Source organism: Corythoichthys intestinalis, chromosome 16, assembly GCF_030265065.1.
Source record: "Corythoichthys intestinalis isolate RoL2023-P3 chromosome 16, ASM3026506v1, whole genome shotgun sequence".
NCBI lineage: Eukaryota > Metazoa > Chordata > Actinopteri > Syngnathiformes > Syngnathidae > Corythoichthys > Corythoichthys intestinalis.
In genome coordinates, this window is record NC_080410.1 from 15,855,586 (window position 1) to 15,878,808 (window position 23,223).

At 41.5% G+C, this 23,223-nt stretch overlaps 2 protein-coding genes across 4 annotated transcripts; one reads left to right on the forward strand and one right to left on the reverse strand.

The window, feature by feature from the left end:
• Nucleotides 1-539: 539 nt before the first annotated feature.
• On the forward strand, nucleotides 540-15,953 carry LOC130932127 (uncharacterized). 2 transcript variants are annotated; one of them, XM_057861546.1, is made up of 9 exons: nucleotides 540-1,886; nucleotides 1,971-2,006; nucleotides 2,096-2,125; nucleotides 2,198-2,566; nucleotides 2,654-2,755; nucleotides 3,548-3,586; nucleotides 3,709-3,765; nucleotides 3,840-3,869; nucleotides 3,953-15,953. In XM_057861546.1, coding segments are annotated over exons 1-9 (876 nt in total). In that variant the 5' UTR covers nucleotides 540-1,885; the 3' UTR covers nucleotides 4,165-15,953. The 2 variants fall into 2 exon arrangements, with proteins under 2 accessions (XP_057717529.1, XP_057717528.1); XM_057861545.1 differs by having other exon boundaries at nucleotides 2,198-2,755.
• Nucleotides 12,904-16,875, reverse strand: LOC130932126 (uncharacterized). Of its 2 annotated transcripts, XM_057861544.1 has the most exons (9): nucleotides 15,529-16,875; nucleotides 15,409-15,444; nucleotides 15,290-15,319; nucleotides 14,849-15,217; nucleotides 14,660-14,761; nucleotides 13,831-13,869; nucleotides 13,652-13,708; nucleotides 13,548-13,577; nucleotides 12,904-13,464 (listed from the first exon to the last, which is right to left on the reverse strand). In XM_057861544.1, coding segments are annotated over exons 1-9 (981 nt in total). In that variant the 5' UTR covers nucleotides 15,530-16,875; the 3' UTR covers nucleotides 12,904-13,147. The 2 variants fall into 2 exon arrangements, with proteins under 2 accessions (XP_057717527.1, XP_057717526.1); XM_057861543.1 differs by having other exon boundaries at nucleotides 14,660-15,217.
• Nucleotides 16,876-23,223: the final 6,348 nt, after the last annotated feature.

The window sequence follows — 23,223 nt, forward strand, 5'->3', positions numbered from 1 at the left end:
AAATAATGCCGTTAGTTACGCCATTATACTCTAACGCCGTTATTAACAGCACTGGTAACATGTGAACTCAAATGCCAACCAGATTAAAAAAGATAAAAATAAAAATAGAATAACAGTCCAACAACAATTTTCTAAGGCTAAAGCTAGTATTACAAATTCAATAGTTAAAAAAAAAAAGTGTGTACAGTGTAAAATTACTAATGTACTTACAGTGAGTAAAAACATTTTCAATTTATTACAATTCTACCCTTTTAAACTTAGTTCCAATACTGCTTAAAACAATCAGAACACACACTGTAGTACAGTAGCGTAATGGAGTTTTTCTATGGTCATTTTTTTAATCGAGATGTGTGCCTAAAACATGTAGTTTTTGCTTTGTATCACCCCGCCACAAAAAGTAATCAAAAGTCATTTGCCGTTTTATATAATCCTGCTCCCAACAAAACAGCAATCAAAACAATACCTCTCGCCCCCTTTTTTTCACATTTGGTGAAACTGAACTCACCCTTTCAAAGCACTTATCCCTTTAGCATAAAAAAGATAATTGGCCAGCACCTGTCAAATTTATGCAAATGACCTTTTGATGGATGACGTAAGCAACGTCCCTTTTGTGCAACAGTCAAAAATATGGTATTGTTAGGTGTTCCTTTTGACACCTGTTAAAGAACTATGGTTATTGGGTGTCTCTGAAGTCTGGTTCGTGTGTAGGTGTGAGAGGAAACCTGTGGAGCTGAGGCGCCAGGGTGTCTGGTAGTCTTTTGTTATTTGGGGTCTCCCAACGTGGCGAGGGGTTTAGGAGGAAGCGGGCTGTGTGTTCGTGGTGAGACACTGCGTCTGCGTTCGGCGGGGGGTCCGCCATGCAGGTGTTGTGGGGCGTCTTTGATGAGAAGAATAGTTGAGACATGTCCAGACAGCCCCACCTATGTAGGACCACGTGATCGGCGTGGGGTGGTCCCAGCGATTAGGTTAGTTTAGCCATGCAATGTTAAAAAGTCATTTCTGGTTAGCCTACCTTAAGAGCGCGCTGCGAAGCATCTTTCCTCCCCGGCTGTGGACCAAATTTCCTGACTTTCACGGTTTTGTTGAGCTAAAAGTTTTAAAAGTCTTTTCAACGTGAGGACAGGACCGACCATGATCAACATTGATGACACTACAGCTAGCCTGAAGCTGCTCCAGGTGAGTTTATTCAATCTTCTCTACGGTTTTTGATAGCTAGCATGTTCTATGATTACTTTAATTTATTTTACAAGAGCTTTTGTCAGTTAGCATGCTCTATTTAATGCAAAGCATCCAAATAAGAGTTAAATAGCGACCTACCAGCAATGTTACTGAAATGGAGACAAGCTTTTTAAGATGCATCATCCTCGCGTTGTCGTGGGATACTGATTTCCCACATGTTTCATTACACCTCGCGAATCTCCGCCCCCATTTTTGAGCAGCCCTATAAGGTTTGTGGTGGGGTTTGAAAAGTTGATGACATAGCTGAAAACCACGCCCTATAAACATGAACGCCATGCCCCTGAAACATGATACAATTTCCAAACCTGAATGTTTGACCGTAAAGTAGATTTAATGTTTGAATAACTGTAGACATAGCCTTTCTATTGACTTAGGTGAAGTTTTTTTTTTTTTTTTTTTTTTAATATAAAACATGTCTGCAACGCGTTGAGAAGCTGATGCCATGTGATACATAGAACTCGAGCGCCATCTAGAGACCCTCCACTATTTAAAAAAAAAAGGTGGAGTTACTTATTCATGTTTCTTTAAAACAAAGCATTTTCACACCTTGGCGATGGTTATATACTTCGCTCGCCAGACAGAGCATAGCTCCTTTACCTACAACCCAAACGCTGACCGCTGAGGAGAAAAGACATTGATTGGGAAAAGTATGATCTATTTTAACTTAATTGAAACTTAATATGTGATGTGTTGACATGATGTCTTTTTTAATTTTATTTTAATTCCCACAGTGATCAATACACATCCTAAAAAGCCACAGAATACAGGTAAACGCTCTTTTTTAAATATATTTTTCACAGCGCGGGGTTGAGTACACCAGTGATAAAAATGTTTAAACATGCCTCCTTTTCAACAGATGCTGATGCGTTTGATCTCACAGACGCGGGTATGCATTCTATTGACCACCATTTTGTATTTTAAAAGCAACTGGAGAAACCATGTCTTTTTTCCCTACCAGAACTTGTAAGGCATTATGATGACTTCTACTCAAAACACGGCGATACAGCGGCTTTAGACGGCTTCGAGGGCGAGAATGGACGCATGCGCGACAGCCAATTAGCAACTACGTCATATGCTACCGTGGACAACGCAGGTCATATTGTGGTACATCGTCCAGAGGCGACCGCGGGATTATATTTCCCGGAGTTATCATCCGACGAGGACGACGACGAAGCGGGGGGTAGACGACGTTGGCTCCCTGAATGGGCAGACCCCAAATATTATGGGAGTCAAGAGTCATATTTTGAATGTGGACAAAGGCTACTGACACCAACGCCGCCATCCACGTTGATAGAGCTGTGCACGCCTGGGATATATCTTCCACCTCGTGAGTATGCGTTTTGCAATATTGAAAATCAAACGCTTAAATGGGAACTATACAAAACGTTCGCTTTTTATTTTTCTTTTGGAAAAGAAAAAAGAAAAGAAAAGAAGAAAAACATCGGTACCTCGGTGGACCGACGCTCGAGCTACGGGACTATTACGCCACCACCACCACAGACAACGCGGGGTGTTGGTGAGTTTGTCTTTTTTATTTTACTAAACCAGCAAGTAAAAAAAAAAAAAAAAAAAAAAAAAAAAAAAAATTCTTTCACACGTGGAAACATTACGGGTTTTAAACTACCAACGACAACTTTTTTTTTTTGCCACGTGCGATACATCATAACGCATGCATTGTTTATTAGGTTGGATACAGAGTGCGCTCACGCAAACATTTCCTAAGTCGGAGTACATCCATTTTGTTTTTCCAGCCCCACAACTTTTTCGTGAAATATGTTCTATTTTGTTTTTACAACAACATACACCGCCATTTTGCTTGACTAACACCACGTGCGTGTCTAACACCACGCACGGATGCAGCATGTTTGATAGACATCGGCGTCGGCCATTTTGTGACATCACAGGGGTCCATTTTGTTTTTTCCAGCCCCACAACTTTTTCGTGAAATATGCTCTATTTTGTTTTTACAACAACATACACCGCCATTTTGCTTGACTAACACCACGTGCGTGTCTAACACCACGCACGGATGCAGCATGTTTGATAGACATCGGCGTCGGCCATTTTGTGACATCACAGGGGTCCATTTTGTTTTTTCCAGCCCCACAACTTTTCGTGAAATATGTTCTATTTTGTTTTTACAACAACATACACCGCCATTTTGCTTGACTAACACTACGCACGGATGCAGCATGTTTGATAGACATCGGTGTCGGCTATTTTGTGACATCACTGGCAGCCATTTTTATTTTATTTATCAGCCATATTTTATTTATTAAAGGTTTATCAATATACTTTTCTCCTACAGATGCAGAGATACAGGCCGGGTTTGGCGATGTTAATCTCCGTAAGTGTTTTTTCATTCATAAAACAACACCGATTAGTGGTCGATTGACACATTTGTTTACTTTAGGCGTGTGTACATGTTCAACATTTTCTCATGACATGATTTGCTGTAAATATTTCAAGGTGTTCAAACCGATGTATCGACCCAGACGGACCCTTTAATTGATGTTTCAACAGATGGTATGCATTTTCTCATATTTCCAAAAATTGTATTGGTTGAGGGTTGAACGCTAAAGCCATCTATTTTTTAACAGATGCCGTGCGAGTGGTTGACACCCGTGGACGTAAGTCTTTTCTGAACAATATTAAGATTCTATTTAAATTGATTTTACCAACTAGCTCACACCGTTGCGTTTGTCTATTCCAGCCGGCGGAGGTCCAATAAGACACACAATTCAACTGCAAATCTCCACACCCTACGAGGACCGCCCGAGACCTGATTCCGGTAGGTCTAGATGCAGGTGTATGGTACACCTGCGACACCCGGGGCACTCAGGCTCCGTACCCCGCGGATATAAGTGCGGGGCTTTCACATTTTTTTCTTTATACCGATGTTATTCAACACCAACTGGTCGGTGACGTACTGGCTCCGCTACTAAGGACAATCACAGTGACAGGGGCGCCCAAAGAAACAGTGTTTAATAGCTTTAACCCAGTTTATTACATGCCAGTTAACAGGAAGCATATTGAGGACATCTCGATCGAGGTCAAGACAGACCAGAACAAACCTGTGGAGTTTAAACACGGAAAAGTTATCGTCACACTACATTTCAGACCCCGTTTTTTTTAAAAGATGGTAATGCTAGAGACACACCCGGATCTCCATCGATTTGTGGAATACTATGAGACTCAGGCAGGGGGCGCTCTACCAGGATTCCACGGTACACCTGTTCAATATGGCCGGGGGTTGGGTTCCATCTTCGCCAAACTGTTCCGTTTTGTAAGCCCGCTACTCAGGAGAGGTTTCAGCATGGCTAAGCCTCATCTACAGACAGCAGCTAAAAACATAGCATCGGACGTAGCTGGGCGTGTCGTGGAACGATTTAAAAACAATAACAAGGTGTCCTCACAACAAGGATCCGGCTTAATGGTCCTAGCACGCAGGCCTGTAAGAAGACCTACGCAAAGACTCGTCAGAAAGGGGCGGGGTCGTCAGAAGCAGCGTAAAAAGCGACGCAGCGTGTCTAGGAGGAGAACAGTCTCCAGAACAAAGCGTAGAAGAAGCAACTTGGATATCTTTTCCTAATTCACTCTGACACGAAATGGCGCTGATCCACCACCGGTCTCAAGAATGCAGCATGGCCGAGCTGGATTTGTTTAGCCCGCCATTAACGCAATTATCCATCGACCATAGCCATTATGTCGAAATGCTACCAATATCAGCTCTCACCGAAGGAGGCCCTATTGAGTTTTTTATTCCAGGGGATGGCTCAAAGTATTTGGATTTGGCTGACACATTGCTTCAGCTACAATTAAAGGTTACGCGCGCCGATGGATCAGACCTACCCGCGCAGGAGCGCGTCGGCATAATTAATTATCCACTAAACAGTATTTTTTCACAAGTAGATGTCACGCTCGGCGACCGTCTTATCTCTCAATCGAGTGCCACGCATCCATACCGAGCTATCATAGAAACTTTATTAAATTTTTCTGATTCGACTTTGAAAAGTCAATTTACAGCGTCGATGTTCCATAAAGACACGCGCGGCCAGATGGAGTCCACTGCTCTCGAGGGGGAAAATGTGAACGAAGGGCTAGTTAAACGCGCCCAGCGCGTTGTGGGTTCGAGACCCTTTCAAGTCATCGGACCTCTGCATGCGGATATATTATTTTGTGAACGCCTCTTACTAAACAATGTGGATTTGCGCATCAAACTTATTAAAGCAAACGATGACTTTTGTCTCATGGCTCCAGCCGGGTCCGATCACAAATTGAGGATATTAAGCGCCTCCCTCTTCGTGAAGAGAGTCGCCGTCTCGCCGGCCATAGCCCTCGGCCACGCAGCTGCACTCAACAAAGAAAACGCGCTGTACCCGTTATCACGTATTAACATAAAGACATATACCATTCCACAAAATTCGAGGAGTTGTCAACAAGACAATCTTTTTCTTGGGCCGATTCCACGTTATGTGGTTTTAAGTCTAGTATCCCACAATAATTTTGTCGGGAGGAGGCACGGTAATCCGTTTAATTTTCATCATTTTGACTTAGAATTTCTCTCCCTGTGCTCGGAAGGACGTCAGATCCCGTCTAAAGCGTTTCAGCCGCAATTTGACGGCGGTAACGTGGAGCGAGAGTTCTATAATCTGTACACGGCGACTGGAAGACATTTGAAAGACTTACCTCTGTGCATTGATCGCGATGACTTTTTATCCGGCTATGCTCTGTACGTCTTCAACCTGGCGGCGAGTGACGACTCTGCTGCTTTTTCCGCGCTCACTAGCGGCAGCGTCCGATTGGAGATGAGGTTCCGAGCAGCATTGCCCCAAACCGTCACCTTAATTGTCTACGCGTGCTACGACTCCATTTTGGAAATAAATTCTAAACGCGAGGTGTTATTGGATTATTACTGATAGAGGATGAATGGCAAAGCACTGGAAACGCTTATGAAACGACTCCAAGGCAAGTTATTCGGCGGTGTTTATGCTTCGGATGAACTAGCTTATTTAAACCCCGCGTCAACAACATTTTATATTGTGAATACACACCCGCGAAGCCGACCCGGAGAACACTGGCTGGCATTAACGATGGAGTCGAACGGGACAGCTACTTTTTTTGACGCTTACGGATATTCACCAGATTTCAATTACTATCCACACACCATCATGTCTTTCTTGGAAAAACACGCGCTACGGATATATTATCACAACCGCCAGCTGCAAAATGAACTCTCGGTGACATGCGGGCAGCATTGTGTGTTTTACCTAGCCCACCGTGGATGCGGTATGTCTTATGATGACGTCTTAGCGTGTTACAGTAATGACACACTTAAAAATGATGCTATGGTTTCTGCTTTTGTCAAGCATTATCAGGCCTGTACTACCAATGTGTGCGCAGGTCAACAAACCTGTTCGTATGAAAAATTTAAGAAATACCATTGTCTGTAGACGTTTGATTTGTTCAAAAAAAATTTATTGAATAAAAATGGTGAAAAATGTAAAAGCACACGTCTCAGTCTCATTATTCGCTATGGGGTAAATCCTATCCACTTGCGCACAGATGGAGGTGACTTCTTCCTACGTGGTCTTCTCTTTTTACAACTCGAGACCCCACCGTCAGGGGGAACGGTTTCGTTCAAACCGCCGTTCAGCTTCACGTTTCTGAACTGCTGGCGGGCGCCGGCGTTAGTCACAAGGGATTCCGGTATGTTGATCTCATACAGCGTCTGCAGGAACACCTCCCATCCTCTAGGTGGCGGTGACGATGTTGACTTGCCAGCTGCTGTCAAATGTTTAAGCAGATCTGTCATATGAGATCCCCTCACAGCATTGGCTTGGTAGATGAATTCATGCCTAGACGTCCATTTTACCCCATGCTCTGTTAATTTTTTTAGCACGCACAACGCATTTTTCCGATATCTGATTGGTATGTTTTGAACCAGCTCCTGCCATGACTCCCCCTCCATTACGTCTTCCTTTGCCGTTTTCTTTTCTTCTTCGATGACGTCTTTGACAACGGATTTGAGCGCCCCCTGGTGGTCTGGAGTTTCCTGGGTAACCCTTACGACTGTTTTTTCCATCTCTTTTTCCCCCTGCTTAATGAGACTTAAGTAACGCTGCATCAGAGATTCATACTTTTTTATTTTTTCAAATTGAGTTAAGGACCGGTCTTCTAACACATCCCTTATTCTAGTGTCCAAATCTTGTTCTGCTTTCTCACGTATATTAGGGGTGGTACTTCTTAATCGTTCCAGCTGTTGCGGTGAGATGAGGTACATCTTGTCTGCAGATTTAAGGGACATTTTTCTTCAGTCTTTTTTTATCAAGCCGCCTATGAGACTCCCCACGACCGGTGCCAATGTTGCCAGAAGGGGGAAAATGAATCCACCCCTTTGCTTCAAAGCGGCGCGTTTTCTCTTCAGACTCTTTTTCTTGTCAGCGAGCAGGCGGAAGATGTTTTTTTGTTTTTTCAACTTTCTGAGTTGACAGGTAGTCAGCGGGATGTTCCCTCTCACGAGATTAAGTGCAATCTCACATAAAGCCTTAATTAGACTATCAGGGCTTTGAGCTAAGATGTGCTTACGCTCACCTGTTTTGGCACGAAACAGAGCCCTAAGTAGAGCTGCATTGCTTTTTATTAGCTGAGACATATTATAATTTCGGGAGGTAAACAGTAGGCCACTGATTTGGCAATAACCCTGTCCTTAGTCTGTATTGTTCTGGGCAGTTGGGCGTCAAGTCGACGACTAAATAGCCGTGAGGAGGGCGCGTCGCATCCTCAAAAGCCTCTAAGAAATACTTTTTTTTTGTTGGGAGGATCTGATTAGCCAACACGCTAACCTGCAATTTGTCTCGGGGGTTTTTAAACAAAATTAAATGCGTACTATTCAGACTTATTGCACGGCTGTATTTACCTTGGTGAAAAATGTTTTGGCTTATGAAAATTACACTCATGTTTAAATGATGTCTATATTGTGTAAAGATTTTCACGACTTCAGGGTGGTCCGAAGCTTGGAAAATTAGGTCATCAAGAATTATGAGATGACTTTGATCCCTAGGAAATAAACTTTCATCATCAAATGAATCAGGGAGGCCCTTGAGAAATTTTATCTGTTTATTCAACTTTTTCAATTCATCATACATGGGCTGCATCGATGTGTAAATCCAGACAACATTTTGAGGCAGATTTTTAATGACATGAGCATGGTTTTGTAATGCATTTTTCACAAAATAGGTCTTTCCCGAGGAGCTGGGCCCACAAATGAGTATTGAGAATGGCGGCTGGAGCCGTGGGTCAAACTCAGTTTCTGCTAAATCCATTTTTTTTTTTTTTCCCCCCCCTAAGATTTAATAGCCAAATGGTAGCGTTTTCCCACCAGCCAACACTCTCCGTTTGTCAAACACGACGCGCACCCTTTTGAGAAATGAAGCATTTTTCAAATGAAAGCCTTTTTTATCGCGAGTAATCGTGTGTTGTGGTGTGTAGATACAATCAGAGTGTTCGCCGCCGTGGTTATTAACATATCCATCAACCAATTGCTTAAAGCTGTCAAAATTGACATGCTGTCCACATTCAAATGTCTGTGTAATACCTTTTACCTTCATCACAGTTTTTTGAGAATTCCGAGTTCGGTAGGCATAAGATTTTGGCCCGGCGGAAACAAACGTCTCGATACTTTCTCCAGGCTCAAGCTCATTTGATAAATCACCGAGATAGGGACCTAGCTTGAGCTGTGTCTGTCCAGCGCCTGTGGTGTAGATTAGACTGTCTGTGTCCATATAAATGAGACGCTCCTGTAGCTGCTCCAAATACTCGTACATAATTAGTCTGGCATACGAAGTAGTCATACATGCGACAAATACATTCGACGTTGGACCTGGTAGCACGACATTCTCCTTCCTGAAAATATACTGAATCATCGCCACATCATCGTTAATAAAGTCAAAATATTTGATTTCATACAGACCTGAGAACAAAATTTTAAAAAACTCATCAGCGTTTTTCACAAATTGTGTCTGAGTCATGTTATCTCGTTGACCAAATTTCCCCCAGAGACTGTTTAAACACAATTTAGCAACCTGTCTTTTACCCGGGTTCATTTGAATGGAATCGGGATCAAGCTGGATGCCTTGGTGTGTCCGGTAGTCCTGAATGTACTGCTCCTTCTCTGCGGGGGTAACGACATTTGCAGGGTAGCCTGACGCCTCCTGCTTGTCTTTCAGAAAAGCAGAGATATATTTTTTGAATATCTCGGTGCTCGAATGCTCAAAATGCCACACCTCGGATATTTTCCCAACTCTGTAGCCTAATGAGACAGCCTTGTTAAACTCAAAAGTCGTCCACACGCCAGTCAGACACCTGGCTGAGTCGTCGTGTGTGCATTCGGTGGCTTGATTGTTCTCCTCAGCACAGGTGCGGCATAGTGTGAATACAAGTTTGCCTCGGGCTGTTTTGAAGGGGAGCACCGGGAAATAAAGCCGTCTTGGCGGGTGCACCTCTGCTCTGATGAAACCAAAAAATTTGGTTAGATCGTCACCAAAGTTGTTGTGGATAACAGTGGGGTGTCCAATGGGATATTCACATTTATGGTTTACTGTGGGATACAGACTAACGACGTCGACGTAAGATACATTCTCATCAGGTTTTGCTGTGTAACTCAACACGAAAGCATTTGTTCTCCCGCCGAAAAGCGCGTCTCTCGGCTTAAGAGGTTTAGGGAACTCTGATCTGGAGAGAAACTCTCTCACCTCCGGGTCTGACTGCTTAAGCGCGACCCATTCATGCTCCCACATAACAGTCAGTCGCACGCCAGGTACTGCTCTCAGAAGCTGGTGTTTCCTCTGACAAGCGGCGTACAGCTCTGCAAAAGGACGTTTTGTCAGCGGACACGCCCTCTCTAGGTCAAAACAAATGGGACAGCCGTGAAAAAAACATCCTTCGTATTCCCAGACATAAATGACATTATCTGAAACGTAACAAAAGCCGTCGACGTGTAAGCCCGCGACCTTTTGCTCGCCGCCGTTCATGGCATGTCTTATATGCACACCTTTTTTATAAGCCACCCACATCAAGTATTGTATCGAATCGTGGGAGAAGGCTTTGTGTTGTCGTCTGTATTCATCAGGTGGTGTTATGGCCAGAGTGTTGACCTCCAGGTAATTCGACCTGAAAACGGTCATGCATGCAGATGCAATCGTCACACAATTAAAAGGGTCGACACGTGTAGCCTTTAAAAAAGCATCACGAAATTTTTGACAGCCTAACGCAAGAATGTCCACGTCGTTCCGACAGTACATTAAGACCTCTTTTTTGAAGTCAAAAACACCTCCGCACTCGGCATTGTACCAAGCATAGAATTTTGACCGCTCGCTGGGTGACATGCGGTCGGGGGCGTAATATTCCGGTTGCGGATATGGCCCAACATAATTCATATTTGCTTCGCTGCTGAAGATGTGTGGGAAATACCCCTTCAGCTTGTCCTCAAAACCGAGAGCTTTTGGCATGGCGCTCAACTTCATCGTTAAAAACGATAAGGAGTCGATAAATCTCAATTTGTAACTAGCGTCCTGCATGCAAATAACCTTTGAACCTTGCATAATTGGTTTAAGATTTATACCCAGCTCTAGCATTTTAGAGATCAGAATGTAGGAATCAAAACCTCTCGAGTTATGACCCAGAAGAACATAATTTTTGAATCTAGGTTGCCTAAAATGTCGGATGAAACGTTCAGCGCAGTCTAATCCGTAAAATGTGTGTTCAGCTCCAGACAATGTTTTTGCACATACTAAGAAGGGTACATGTTTACCGTCAGCCGATACAAATGTCTCAAAATCATAAAATAGCAATTTTTCGTTAGGGGGTGCTGCTCGTATTGGTTGAATGTAGCACTGGTGTTGGCTTCTAGCGAGGTCATCCGTGTCCAACGGCACGTCACACAGTCGACATTTAGCTACTGGGCAAACGTGGGCTCTCGACTGACCCCCCACCCGGGTGTAATATAGCAGACTGCATTGTTGACACTTCTTATACCGTTCGCAAATGCTCGCGCTCAAACCACTTGCCTGCAACAGGACTCTCTCTTTGTGTTTAGCATAGCAGAGCCTGTTATGACAGATTTTGTGACAATCGTTGCATTGGATTATTTCACGTCTGCTTTGTCTGCATGTAGAGTTACCGCAGACATTACAGCTGTGGGAGCATGTGTGGGTGTGTAGACTTTGGTGACCTTTGTAACACCCCTTACAAAAGTAGCTATAGCCTACAAATTGAGCTGGATTTTTAACGCCGTAAAAATGACTTTCTTTTAAAAGCACTATCAGAGCGTCTGGCGACTTTGCGGCATCGGTTTCAAAATGCATTTGGGGTTTACCGAGGTCGTCATCCCAAATCAAAACCACAATTTTACGATTTAAAACCCTTTCAAATTTGTGTATGTCACCGAGCCCTGCTAGGGTTTGAATATCCAATCCCACCGCAGCTTGTATTTCTTTAGCCCTCGCTATTAAATTTTCGGTTGTTAGTTTGCTATCAATCAATCCGGCCAATGAAATTGCTAAACAGAGATTATTGTTTTGGGGCGGCGGTATGCAAAGACTACGTCGTTTTTTACGAATAACCTCACTCCCAAGCATCTGTGATAGTTTTCTCCTACATCCGCCACCGCCTTTTTTGTCTTTGGCTATTTTAACAACTAATTCCAACCTCGAGTCGCAAAGAACTTCACCGTTTGATTGTACCACCCTGTCAAACAAATTTTGAAAACCTTGACGTATGTCTTCAGAATCGCCATCCATTTGTAAAATATCATTTTGACTAACGCCGTCACCAATTATCTCAATTTGGATAATGTCACCGCGAGATGCTAGTTCGAGCACGTTGTCGACCTGACGATCTATGTTAGCCATTACGCCGTTGTAAAAGACTGAAAAATCAGGTGGGCGATCGTCTAATGGTGGAATCAAATCGAGTCTGATCTCAAGAGCATTGAATTTAGATCTGTTAATTAATTCACCCCCAATCTGTGGTTCGCTAGGTTCTGGGGAAATGTGCTGATGTACACTGTCATGTGTAACGAGAGGTCCGGTCACCGCAGATACCCCAGCCAGCAAAGCATCTTGTGGTACTGATGTTGGAGGATGCTCTGACGACGTCGAGCATCCTCCAACATCTGCATCTTGTGGTACTGATGTTGGAGGATGCTCTGACGACGTCGAGCATCCCATAACATCAGCATCACAGTTTGTTGTGGCGGGGTCTTTAAGGGGGGTTGTATACACCTCCCGCACGGGTGGGCTTAAGCAATCTGGAGAGGTGGGAGTTTGGACTATCTCATCAGATGCGTTTGGCTCATGCGGCTGATTTAAAAGCCTGAGCGCCTCGTTGAGTGGATTGAAAAAGTCTACAAAATCATCTATCATACGAATATGAAAAAATGGATCATTGTCCTCAACATCTTGTGGTGCAGATGTTGGAGGATGCTCTGACGACGCCGAGCATCCTCCATCAGCAACATCACAGATTGTTGCTGCGGGGTCATTAAGGGGGGCTGTATACACCTCCCGCACGGGTGGGCTTAAGCAATCTGGAGAGGTGGGAGTTTGGACTATCTCATCAGATGCGTTTGGCTCATGCGGCTGATTTAAAAGCCTGGGTGCCTCGTTGAGTGGATTGAAAAAGTCTACAAAATCATCTATCATACGAATATGAAAAAATGGATCATTGTCCAGCTCTGTTGAAAAAGACTCGGGTTGTTCCACCACAATTTCATTGTTTATTTGCGTCACAATATTTTGTAGATCGTGCGGTACTTCGTCATTAACGCCAGCCATTATATACAAAACAAAAAACAAAAAAACAAAAAAAAAAATCAGAAAATATGACCTCCCCCACAAACCTTCACACATCAAATAAAATTAGAGTGGATGGATACCACGACATCACCAATCGTAATCGATACTGATGGCTTGGTTATTCTTGTCGAGGTTGCAGGATGTTCTTCATGCTGTGCCACCAAGGTGCTCGCTGGAGAAGGCTGATCTTCACGACCTCGAGCAGGGCTCAACGGTGGGGTAGGCACCCCCACACTGCTATGTGTAGACGCCGAATCTAAGTTTGGATGACCTCCTCGACGTTGTCTAGAAGCGGAATCAGGTCTCGGGCGGTCCTCGTAGGGTGTGGAGATTTGCAGTTGAATTGTGTGTCTTATTGGACCTCCGCCGGCTGGAATAGACAAACGCAACGGTGTGAGCTAGTTGGTAAAATCAATTTAAATAGAATCTTAATATTGTTCAGAAAAGACTTACGTCCACGGGTGTCAACCACTCGCACGGCATCTGTTAAAAAATAGATGGCTTTAGCGTTCAACCCTCAACCAATACAATTTTTGGAAATATGAGAAAATGCATACCATCTGTTGAAACATCAATTAAAGGGTCCGTCTGGGTCGATACATCGGTTTGAACACCTTGAAATATTTACAGCAAATCATGTCATGAGAAAATGTTGAACATGTACACACGCCTAAAGTAAACAAATGTGTCAATCGACCACTAATCGGTGTTGTTTTATGAATGAAAAAACACTTACGGAGATTAACATCGCCAAACCCGGCCTGTATCTCTGCATCTGTAGGAGAAAAGTATATTGATAAACCTTTAATAAATAAAATATGGCTGATAAATAAAATAAAAATGGCTGCCAGTGATGTCACAAAATAGCCGACACCGATGTCTATCAAACATGCTGCATCCGTGCGTAGTGTTAGTCAAGCAAAATGGCGGTGTATGTTGTTGTAAAAACAAAATAGAACATATTTCACGAAAAGTTGTGGGGCTGGAAAAAACAAAATGGACCCCTGTGATGTCACAAAATGGCCGACGCCGATGTCTATCAAACATGCTGCATCCGTGCGTGGTGTTAGACACGCACGTGGTGTTAGTCAAGCAAAATGGCGGTGTATGTTGTTGTAAAAACAAAATAGAGCATATTTCACGAAAAAGTTGTGGGGCTGGAAAAAACAAAATGGACCCCTGTGATGTCACAAAATGGCCGACGCCGATGTCTATCAAACATGCTGCATCCGTGCGTGGTGTTAGACACGCACGTGGTGTTAGTCAAGCAAAATGGCGGTGTATGTTGTTGTAAAAACAAAATAGAACATATTTCACGAAAAAGTTGTGGGGCTGGAAAAACAAAATGGATGTACTCCGACTTAGGAAATGTTTGCGTGAGCGCACTCTGTATCCAACCTAATAAACAATGCATGCGTTATGATGTATCGCACGTGGCAAAAAAAAAAAGTTGTCGTTGGTAGTTTAAAACCCGTAATGTTTCCACGTGTGAAAGAATTTTTTTTTTTTTTTTTTTTTTTTTTTTTTTACTTGCTGGTTTAGTAAAATAAAAAAGACAAACTCACCAACACCCCGCGTTGTCTGTGGTGGTGGTGGCGTAATAGTCCCGTAGCTCGAGCGTCGGTCCACCGAGGTACCGATGTTTTTCTTCTTTTCTTTTCTTTTTTCTTTTCCAAAAGAAAAATAAAAAGCGAACGTTTTGTATAGTTCCCATTTAAGCGTTTGATTTTCAATATTGCAAAACGCATACTCACGAGGTGGAAGATATATCCCAGGCGTGCACAGCTCTATCAACGTGGATGGCGGCGTTGGTGTCAGTAGCCTTTGTCCACATTCAAAATATGACTCTTGACTCCCATAATATTTGGGGTCTGCCCATTCAGGGAGCCAACGTCGTCTACCCCCCGCTTCGTCGTCGTCCTCGTCGGATGATAACTCCGGGAAATATAATCCCGCGGTCGCCTCTGGACGATGTACCACAATATGACCTGCGTTGTCCACGGTAGCATATGACGTAGTTGCTAATTGGCTGTCGCGCATGCGTCCATTCTCGCCCTCGAAGCCGTCTAAAGCCGCTGTATCGCCGTGTTTTGAGTAGAAGTCATCATAATGCCTTACAAGTTCTGGTAGGGAAAAAAGACATGGTTTCTCCAGTTGCTTTTAAAATACAAAATGGTGGTCAATAGAATGCATACCCGCGTCTGTGAGATCAAACGCATCAGCATCTGTTGAAAAGGAGGCATGTTTAAACATTTTTATCACTGGTGTACTCAACCCCGCGCTGTGAAAAATATATTTAAAAAAGAGCGTTTACCTGTATTCTGTGGCTTTTTAGGATGTGTATTGATCACTGTGGGAATTAAAATAAAATTAAAAAAGACATCATGTCAACACATCACATATTAAGTTTCAATTAAGTTAAAATAGATCATACTTTTCCCAATCAATGTCTTTTCTCCTCAGCGGTCAGCGTTTGGGTTGTAGGTAAAGGAGCTATGCTCTGTCTGGCGAGCGAAGTATATAACCATCGCCAAGGTGTGAAAATGCTTTGTTTTAAAGAAACATGAATAAGTAACTCCACCTTTTTTTTTTAAATAGTGGAGGGTCTCTAGATGGCGCTCGAGTTCTATGTATCACATGGCATCAGCTTCTCAACGCGTTGCAGACATGTTTTATATTAAAAAAAAAAAAAAAAAAAAAACTTCACCTAAGTCAATAGAAAGGCTATGTCTACAGTTATTCAAACATTAAATCTACTTTACGGTCAAACATTCAGGTTTGGAAATTGTATCATGTTTCAGGGGCATGGCGTTCATGTTTATAGGGCGTGGTTTTCAGCTATGTCATCAACTTTTCAAACCCCACCACAAACCTTATAGGGCTGCTCAAAAATGGGGGCGGAGATTCGCGAGGTGTAATGAAACATGTGGGAAATCAGTATCCCACGACAACGCGAGGATGATGCATCTTAAAAAGCTTGTCTCCATTTCAGTAACATTGCTGGTAGGTCGCTATTTAACTCTTATTTGGATGCTTTGCATTAAATAGAGCATGCTAACTGACAAAAGCTCTTGTAAAATAAATTAAAGTAATCATAGAACATGCTAGCTATCAAAAACCGTAGAGAAGATTGAATAAACTCACCTGGAGCAGCTTCAGGCTAGCTGTAGTGTCATCAATGTTGATCATGGTCGGTCCTGTCCTCACGTTGAAAAGACTTTTAAAACTTTTAGCTCAACAAAACCGTGAAAGTCAGGAAATTTGGTCCACAGCCGGGGAGGAAAGATGCTTCGCAGCGCGCTCTTAAGGTAGGCTAACCAGAAATGACTTTTTAACATTGCATGGCTAAACTAACCTAATCGCTGGGACCACCCCACGCCGATCACGTGGTCCTACATAGGTGGGGCTGTCTGGACATGTCTCAACTATTCTTCTCATCAAAGACGCCCCACAACACCTGCATGGCGGACCCCCCGCCGAACGCAGACGCAGTGTCTCACCACGAACACACAGCCCGCTTCCTCCTAAACCCCTCGCCACGTTGGGAGACCCCAAATAACAAAAGACTACCAGACACCCTGGCGCCTCAGCTCCACAGGTTTCCTCTCACACCTACACACGAACCAGACTTCAGAGACACCCAATAACCATAGTTCTTTAACAGGTGTCAAAAGGAACACCTAACAATACCATATTTTTGACTGTTGCACAAAAGGGACGTTGCTTACGTCATCCATCAAAAGGTCATTTGCATAAATTTGACAGGTGCTGGCCAATTATCTTTTTTAGCATAACTTGTTTACTGTATCACAGCAGTCATTCTACCATTCCTTCACATGCTGAATAACACCTACAGTGAAACAACGACTTCCTGCTACTTAACAACGGACAGCACAAATTGTCACTGTTCTTTAGCGCAGAATGAGTCAGTGCTAACAAAGCACACGCGTGCAAACAAAATGGCAGGTGTGAGGATGCACATGAGGTTGAATAATCAAAGATTAAGACCAAACAGCTCACAGATCACAACTTTGTTTTACAGCGAGAGAGCAGAGGGATGCACGGCCATTAAGAAAGGGACAGATGGAGTGAGAGGACATCAGCAAAGTGTGAGAATGTGGTGGTGATAAAGGACAGAATGTGAAAGAGATGTGTTGAATAGAAAGGGTTAAAGAAGAGAGGAGGGAGATGGTTGCCCTGACAACAGCTGCAAGCTTTTTTCTGTCTCGTCAACTCACACATAAAGATATATTCAACACTTTCACCCCTTAGGGTACTCGGTCATTTATTAATTACATATAAGTAGGGATGGATATGGTTGTGTTTTTTTATTATATATATATATATATATATATATATATATATATATTTTTTTTTTTTTTTTTTTTTTTTTTTTAAATCTGGTAAGTACAATTAAATTCTATACCGTATATATTACTATTAATTGGCAAATTGTAAAAAACATTGCACGCAAAATACTGGAGTTTCTTTCTTATATTAACTTAATGCATCCCATTATTAATTTTGGTTGGTTTAGGGTTTGAGAAACAGAAGTTGAAACTACAAGTCATGGAAAATAGAGGCAGACTAATATCTGTGTAGATAGTAAATAATTTGGGGTTGAATTTGACACCCTTGCCGAAAGGTAATGTTAAACACAATATTCCCAAATTTTCATGCTTATTAGACATTTAACATAAAATTTAGCACAACTGCTTTAAATGGATCTCTCATAAATGTCTTGTGAGCTGCTGTCAGCGTTCACTCGAGTGGCTCCTGTTGAGAATCCACCTGACATTGATGGCAGCTCAGTGTTCCCGACAAAACCCTGTCACTCACATATCACTGTTGCGTATCTCCACATGACAGCCACCATCGGGGGTGGGGGGAGAAGAAGGAGGGATGAGGACAAGATCCCGAGTCTGAGGTCAGTGTCGCATCACACGAGGATGTGTTGAAAGTCTGTATGGGCAAATTGTGAGTGTGGGTGAGCATGCACTCACATGTATATACTGTATGTATGACATCATAGTATAGAACATTGTCATGTACGAATTTTAATTTTTTTGAGGGGGTGGGGTGTTTAAACCCTAGCAGGACACTTACTTAACGCTGCTAATGACAGCACTAGACGTCCAACACATTTTGACTTGGAGGAGCAAATAAACTTTCGTTTATTTGCCCTTCCGAGTCAAAATTCATTGGATGTGTCACGGCATCAATGGCACGAAAACATGAATATTCACAGCCATTCTTTATGGTTTAAATGAATTTGACATCTATCGCACTCATTGGTATCCAATGAGTTAAATACTGTGATAAAAGGAATCCGCTTTAGAGTTTACTTCAGGCCGTAACTGGTGTGTATTTCTGATAATTCATTTTAATTTCATTTATTTGTTTGTTAAAATTGTATTCATTTCTCAATGTATTCATAATTATAAAAATATTAAAAAGTATTAAGAAATTAATAATAGTAATTATAATATATGAATAAATGCTAATAAAAATAAAAAAAAGTCCATGCTCTATAAAGCATTGAAGGTATTTTACTGGGTAACCACTGTCTCTGAAAGGGTTAAAGATGCTATGAAATACTACAACCAATGACTTTGAAATGATAGCTAGCCACATTTTGGACACAAATCCATCCCAAAAAAGTGACGGAAAAGGCTTAAGGTCCATGTATTAGAATGCTTTTGGTCCTCACTAGGAAGAACATCATTTGAAGAACAACTGTGCCTAATTAGTCATTTTTTCCCACTACTGCATTATATTTCTGGATACAATTATGACAATACAATTAGTGGGACAACTCATGAGGCCAAAAAAAAAAAAAAAAAAAAGAATACTACAAGTGAGCTGACACATCAATTTCTCTTAATTTAAAAAAAAAAAATATATATATATATATATCAAAAAACTCAATACAGACTAGTCAATATCACGTTTACACTCTTGTTTAAGGTAATATACATATGGCGGAAAACAGGTGACTTGAAGTTCTGCTCTGAGATCCCCAATTTAGACAACTTTCAAAATTGTCCGATATGCATGTGTGATACGTCATTGGAAATCTTAAAATCGCACTTATCTGTGGGAAGAAAATTTTTGAACAGGAGGGCATTTAAAAAAAAAAAAAAAAAAATCAAACAGCAAAACCCTATCTGGAGGTGAGAGCACGCGAGAGTAGAATTACAGACGTCATGACTTTAACGAGATATTATCCCATACTTACCTTGTTTATATCCAAAAACTGTATGTAGCATGTATCATCGAGTGTCAAGACACAGATATGAATGGCCACAGCCGGATTTTGGGGGGATTTTATGGGTGAAACATGGTAATATAACAAGGGTCGCAATGCAAAAATCGCAGACATCAAGGAGTGGTCGAGATTTTCTTTTTCATATATTTACCTTTTTAAACGTTTTTTTCCCCCCAATTTTTCTTTGTTTGAATTGATTATTTATCATCTAGCATATCAGAAAAAATGCGACCGAAACAAAAAAAAATACAATTAAGCGATAGTTATGAGGTAAATATCTGTGAGTTTTTTACAGACACCATTTTTTTCATTGTGACGTAATTTGTTTAAAAGTTTAAAATATGCGAGTATAATTTTTTTGAGTCGTTTTTTTTTTTTTTTTTTTAACGAAATATTACTCATCAATTAATGATTCTAAGCTAAAAATGACAAACATTTTGAATAATAAATGTAATTAATTACCTTCGTTTTATGGCTGGGTTGAAACAAAAGCGGTTGCGCGACGTCTGTAAACGGGGGTTTTCAGGGTAAAACAGGCAAATTAAAAATAGTACGGGGGCTTAATACGCGATGAATCTGCTATGGCAGCATATAGACATATTGTTCTATCAAACACAACAGTTGTTGTGGCTTAAAATACAGCAGTTTCTTTTAAAGAGGAGTGCAAGAGCAGAAACTGCTTTTTCAGTCTTGTCTGTGTTTTCCGCCATATATATATATATATACATATATATATATACGTATATATGCACTGTATATGTATATACGTAAGGTACGAAGATGTGTACTGGATGTGCAGTTGCAGATAGGATGTTCGACCTATAGTGCCATGGGGTAGGGAAGCACAGACCCATAGAGTTACAAGGACAGTACAGTGATGATAATTGAATGAATAGTCCTGAAAGATAGGATGGGCGGACCTAAAGTACAAGGAGAGACGGGGGTATGAGCTTTGGAGCCCACAAGACAAACTATTTTAATAGGACAATCACTCACTTCTTCAGATTTTATCACCTGACTGATTTGAAATATGATTTCAATGGATCCCTTCCAGCCTTGTTCCCCTGGTTCACCCCCGCCCACACGAAGTCCGACAATACGAGGCACCTCCAAAAGAGCCCAATTTTAATGGTTACCCGGATGGCACTCATCTGTTCAGGTTTGCTGCATTGGATGCTGATAGCTCACCAGTCTCCTCTCCTCCTCCTCCGCCTCATCCTCCTTTGACTCTTTCACACTCTCCTCCCTCCCTCCCTCCCTCCCTCCCTCCCTCCCTCCATCCCTCCCGGTATCCGTAGTGATTGGAGGCAGGGTTCTGTGGTTGCTAGGATACGAGAAGTGTGGCAGAGACAGCCTTGGCGTGGAAGGGTTGAAAAAGCAAAAAGACGTTAGGCGAGACCTCCCTCTGCTGGCTGCTGAAGACCATTGGAACAATCAACAACAACGCAGCGATGGTGAGCATCTTTTGCAATGAGGGATAGTTGGAGAAAGCGCCCCCTGTTGTCCAATGATTTTAATATCGCACTCGCTGGAATCCATCTCCATCAAATCGTTTTGTTTTGGGGGTTTTATTTAGGATTGTAATTTCTTCAATTATGTTGTGTATTTTTGGCAATTTGATTCCTAATCATATTTTTTACTGTTGACTAAATCAAATGTTGTTTGTAACAAATTAACCCATTGGCTGCCATCGACAGCGATAGAGGTCCATTCCATTTGAACTGGAGCGGCTGGAAGGATTGGACGTCTTCTAGTGACAGAAGGGAATAGTATCTTTTCTCATATTTACTATTTGACTGTTCGTATTACTCTAACACACTTAATATAATCAATCAGGGAATAGTATATTTTTGTCATATTTACTGTTTGTCTGTTTGTATTACTCTAACACACCCAATATAAAATAAATAGCATTTATTTATGATGGTTTAATAAAAACAACCAGAATATATTTGATATTATGAACAGTTGGACTTCAAAGGATTATAATTTTAGCGCCAAGACAACGGGCAGATAAGGGCAGAACAGACACAGGACGCCTTCTGACCACGGAAGCCCAACGCACGCATCATGCAGCTGACTGAGCAAGATTGACGCTGACAAGCAGGTGATAGGCAAGACGTCTACAAGCCCACGTCCGCACCACCAAATCCCGCAATAAGCTCTTCCGGACAGTCCAGAACAAATTCACAAAAGTAACTGTATATTCTCAAAATTAACTACCCATGTTTATTATTATACTCTACTTTTGCGCATATAATTGATAAAAATTGTATTCATGTATTTAACTCTTTCAGTGTCATTGACGATGAGAGACATCCAATCATCGCTATTTTCAAAAGAATGTTAAATCACTGTCAGCCCTCCCGGTTCAAACTGATTGGAGGTCTAGTAGAGACAAACTCATTTAAATTCACCCAGATTGGATGTCTATTTTTGTCAATGACACTGAAAGAGTGAAATACATGAATAGGATTTCTATCAATTACTGTATATGCGCAAAGTACAGTATAATAACAAGAATGGGTACTAATTTTTAAGAATATACAGTTACTGTTGTGAATTTGTCACTAGAAGATATCCAATCCATTTGAACTGGGAGGCCTGGCAACGAATAACTGATGGTCCCTCCCAGCCGCCCCAGTTCAAATGGAATGGATCTCTATCGCTGTCAATGGAAGCCAATGAATTAATATAGAAAATTAAAAATTATACTGCTTAAAAGTGTATTTGTTGTGAATTTGTCACTTGAAGATGTCAATTCCATTTTAACTGGGAGGCCTATCAATTATATGCTCAAAGTACAGTGTAATAACAAGAATAGGTCGTAAATTTAAAAAATGCATATATTGTTTAGAGTAAAAAATGACTATCACTGCTGGCTTTGGGCTTGAACCAGTGCCCTAAACTGGTTGGCAATTAGTCGCAGGACACGTAGAGCACTTACAAGCACATAGTGAGACATCGTTTAAAAAAATGCAAGCCATTTGTTATAATTTGTTATAATAACAATGATACAGTGTATCACAAAAATGAATACACCCCTCGCATCTCTGCTGATGTTTAAGTATATCTTTTCATGGGACAACACTGACAGAATGACACTTTGACACAATGAAAAGTAGTCTGTGTGCAGCTTATATATTAGAGTTCATTTATTTTCAATGTACCATCTTCAGAAGAGGCTTCCTCCTAGGGTGACAGCAATGCACACCAATTTGATGTAGAGTGTGGTGTATGGTCTGAGCACTAACAGGCTACCCCCCACCACTTCAGTCTCAGCAGCAATGCTGATAGCACTCCTGTAACGAGTCACATGACATTTTGGAGGGAAAATGACAAGCAGTACTCAATTTTGACATTTAGGGATGTACATAGTTTCTAAGGGGTGTATTCACTTTTGTTGCCGGGGTTTAGATATTAATAACTATATTTTGAGTTATTTTGAGGGGGAAATAAAATTAACTCTACTAAATAAGCTGCACACAGACAACTTTTCATTGTGTCAAAGTGTCATTTTGTCAGTGTTGTCCCATGAAAAGATATACTTAAATATCCAAAGAAGCATTGTACTTAATGTAATGTAATGTAATGTAATGTGATGTTATGATTTACATTGTAAATCATAACATTAAATTAATAATACTCATTACTATGAACAGTACTAGTGTCCGTTTGTGAAAAAAAAAATTAAAAAAACATATACTGTAATTGCAGAAAATGCTTTTCATTTTGGGGGGCAGGCTCACACAAATGAATTATCAAGCAAATATCGTAAAATAATGTCCCAGTGTAACTACTACTTGTCAACAGATTCAATCGTAGTGCGATCGTAATACAATGACAAGTTTTAAACAAGAA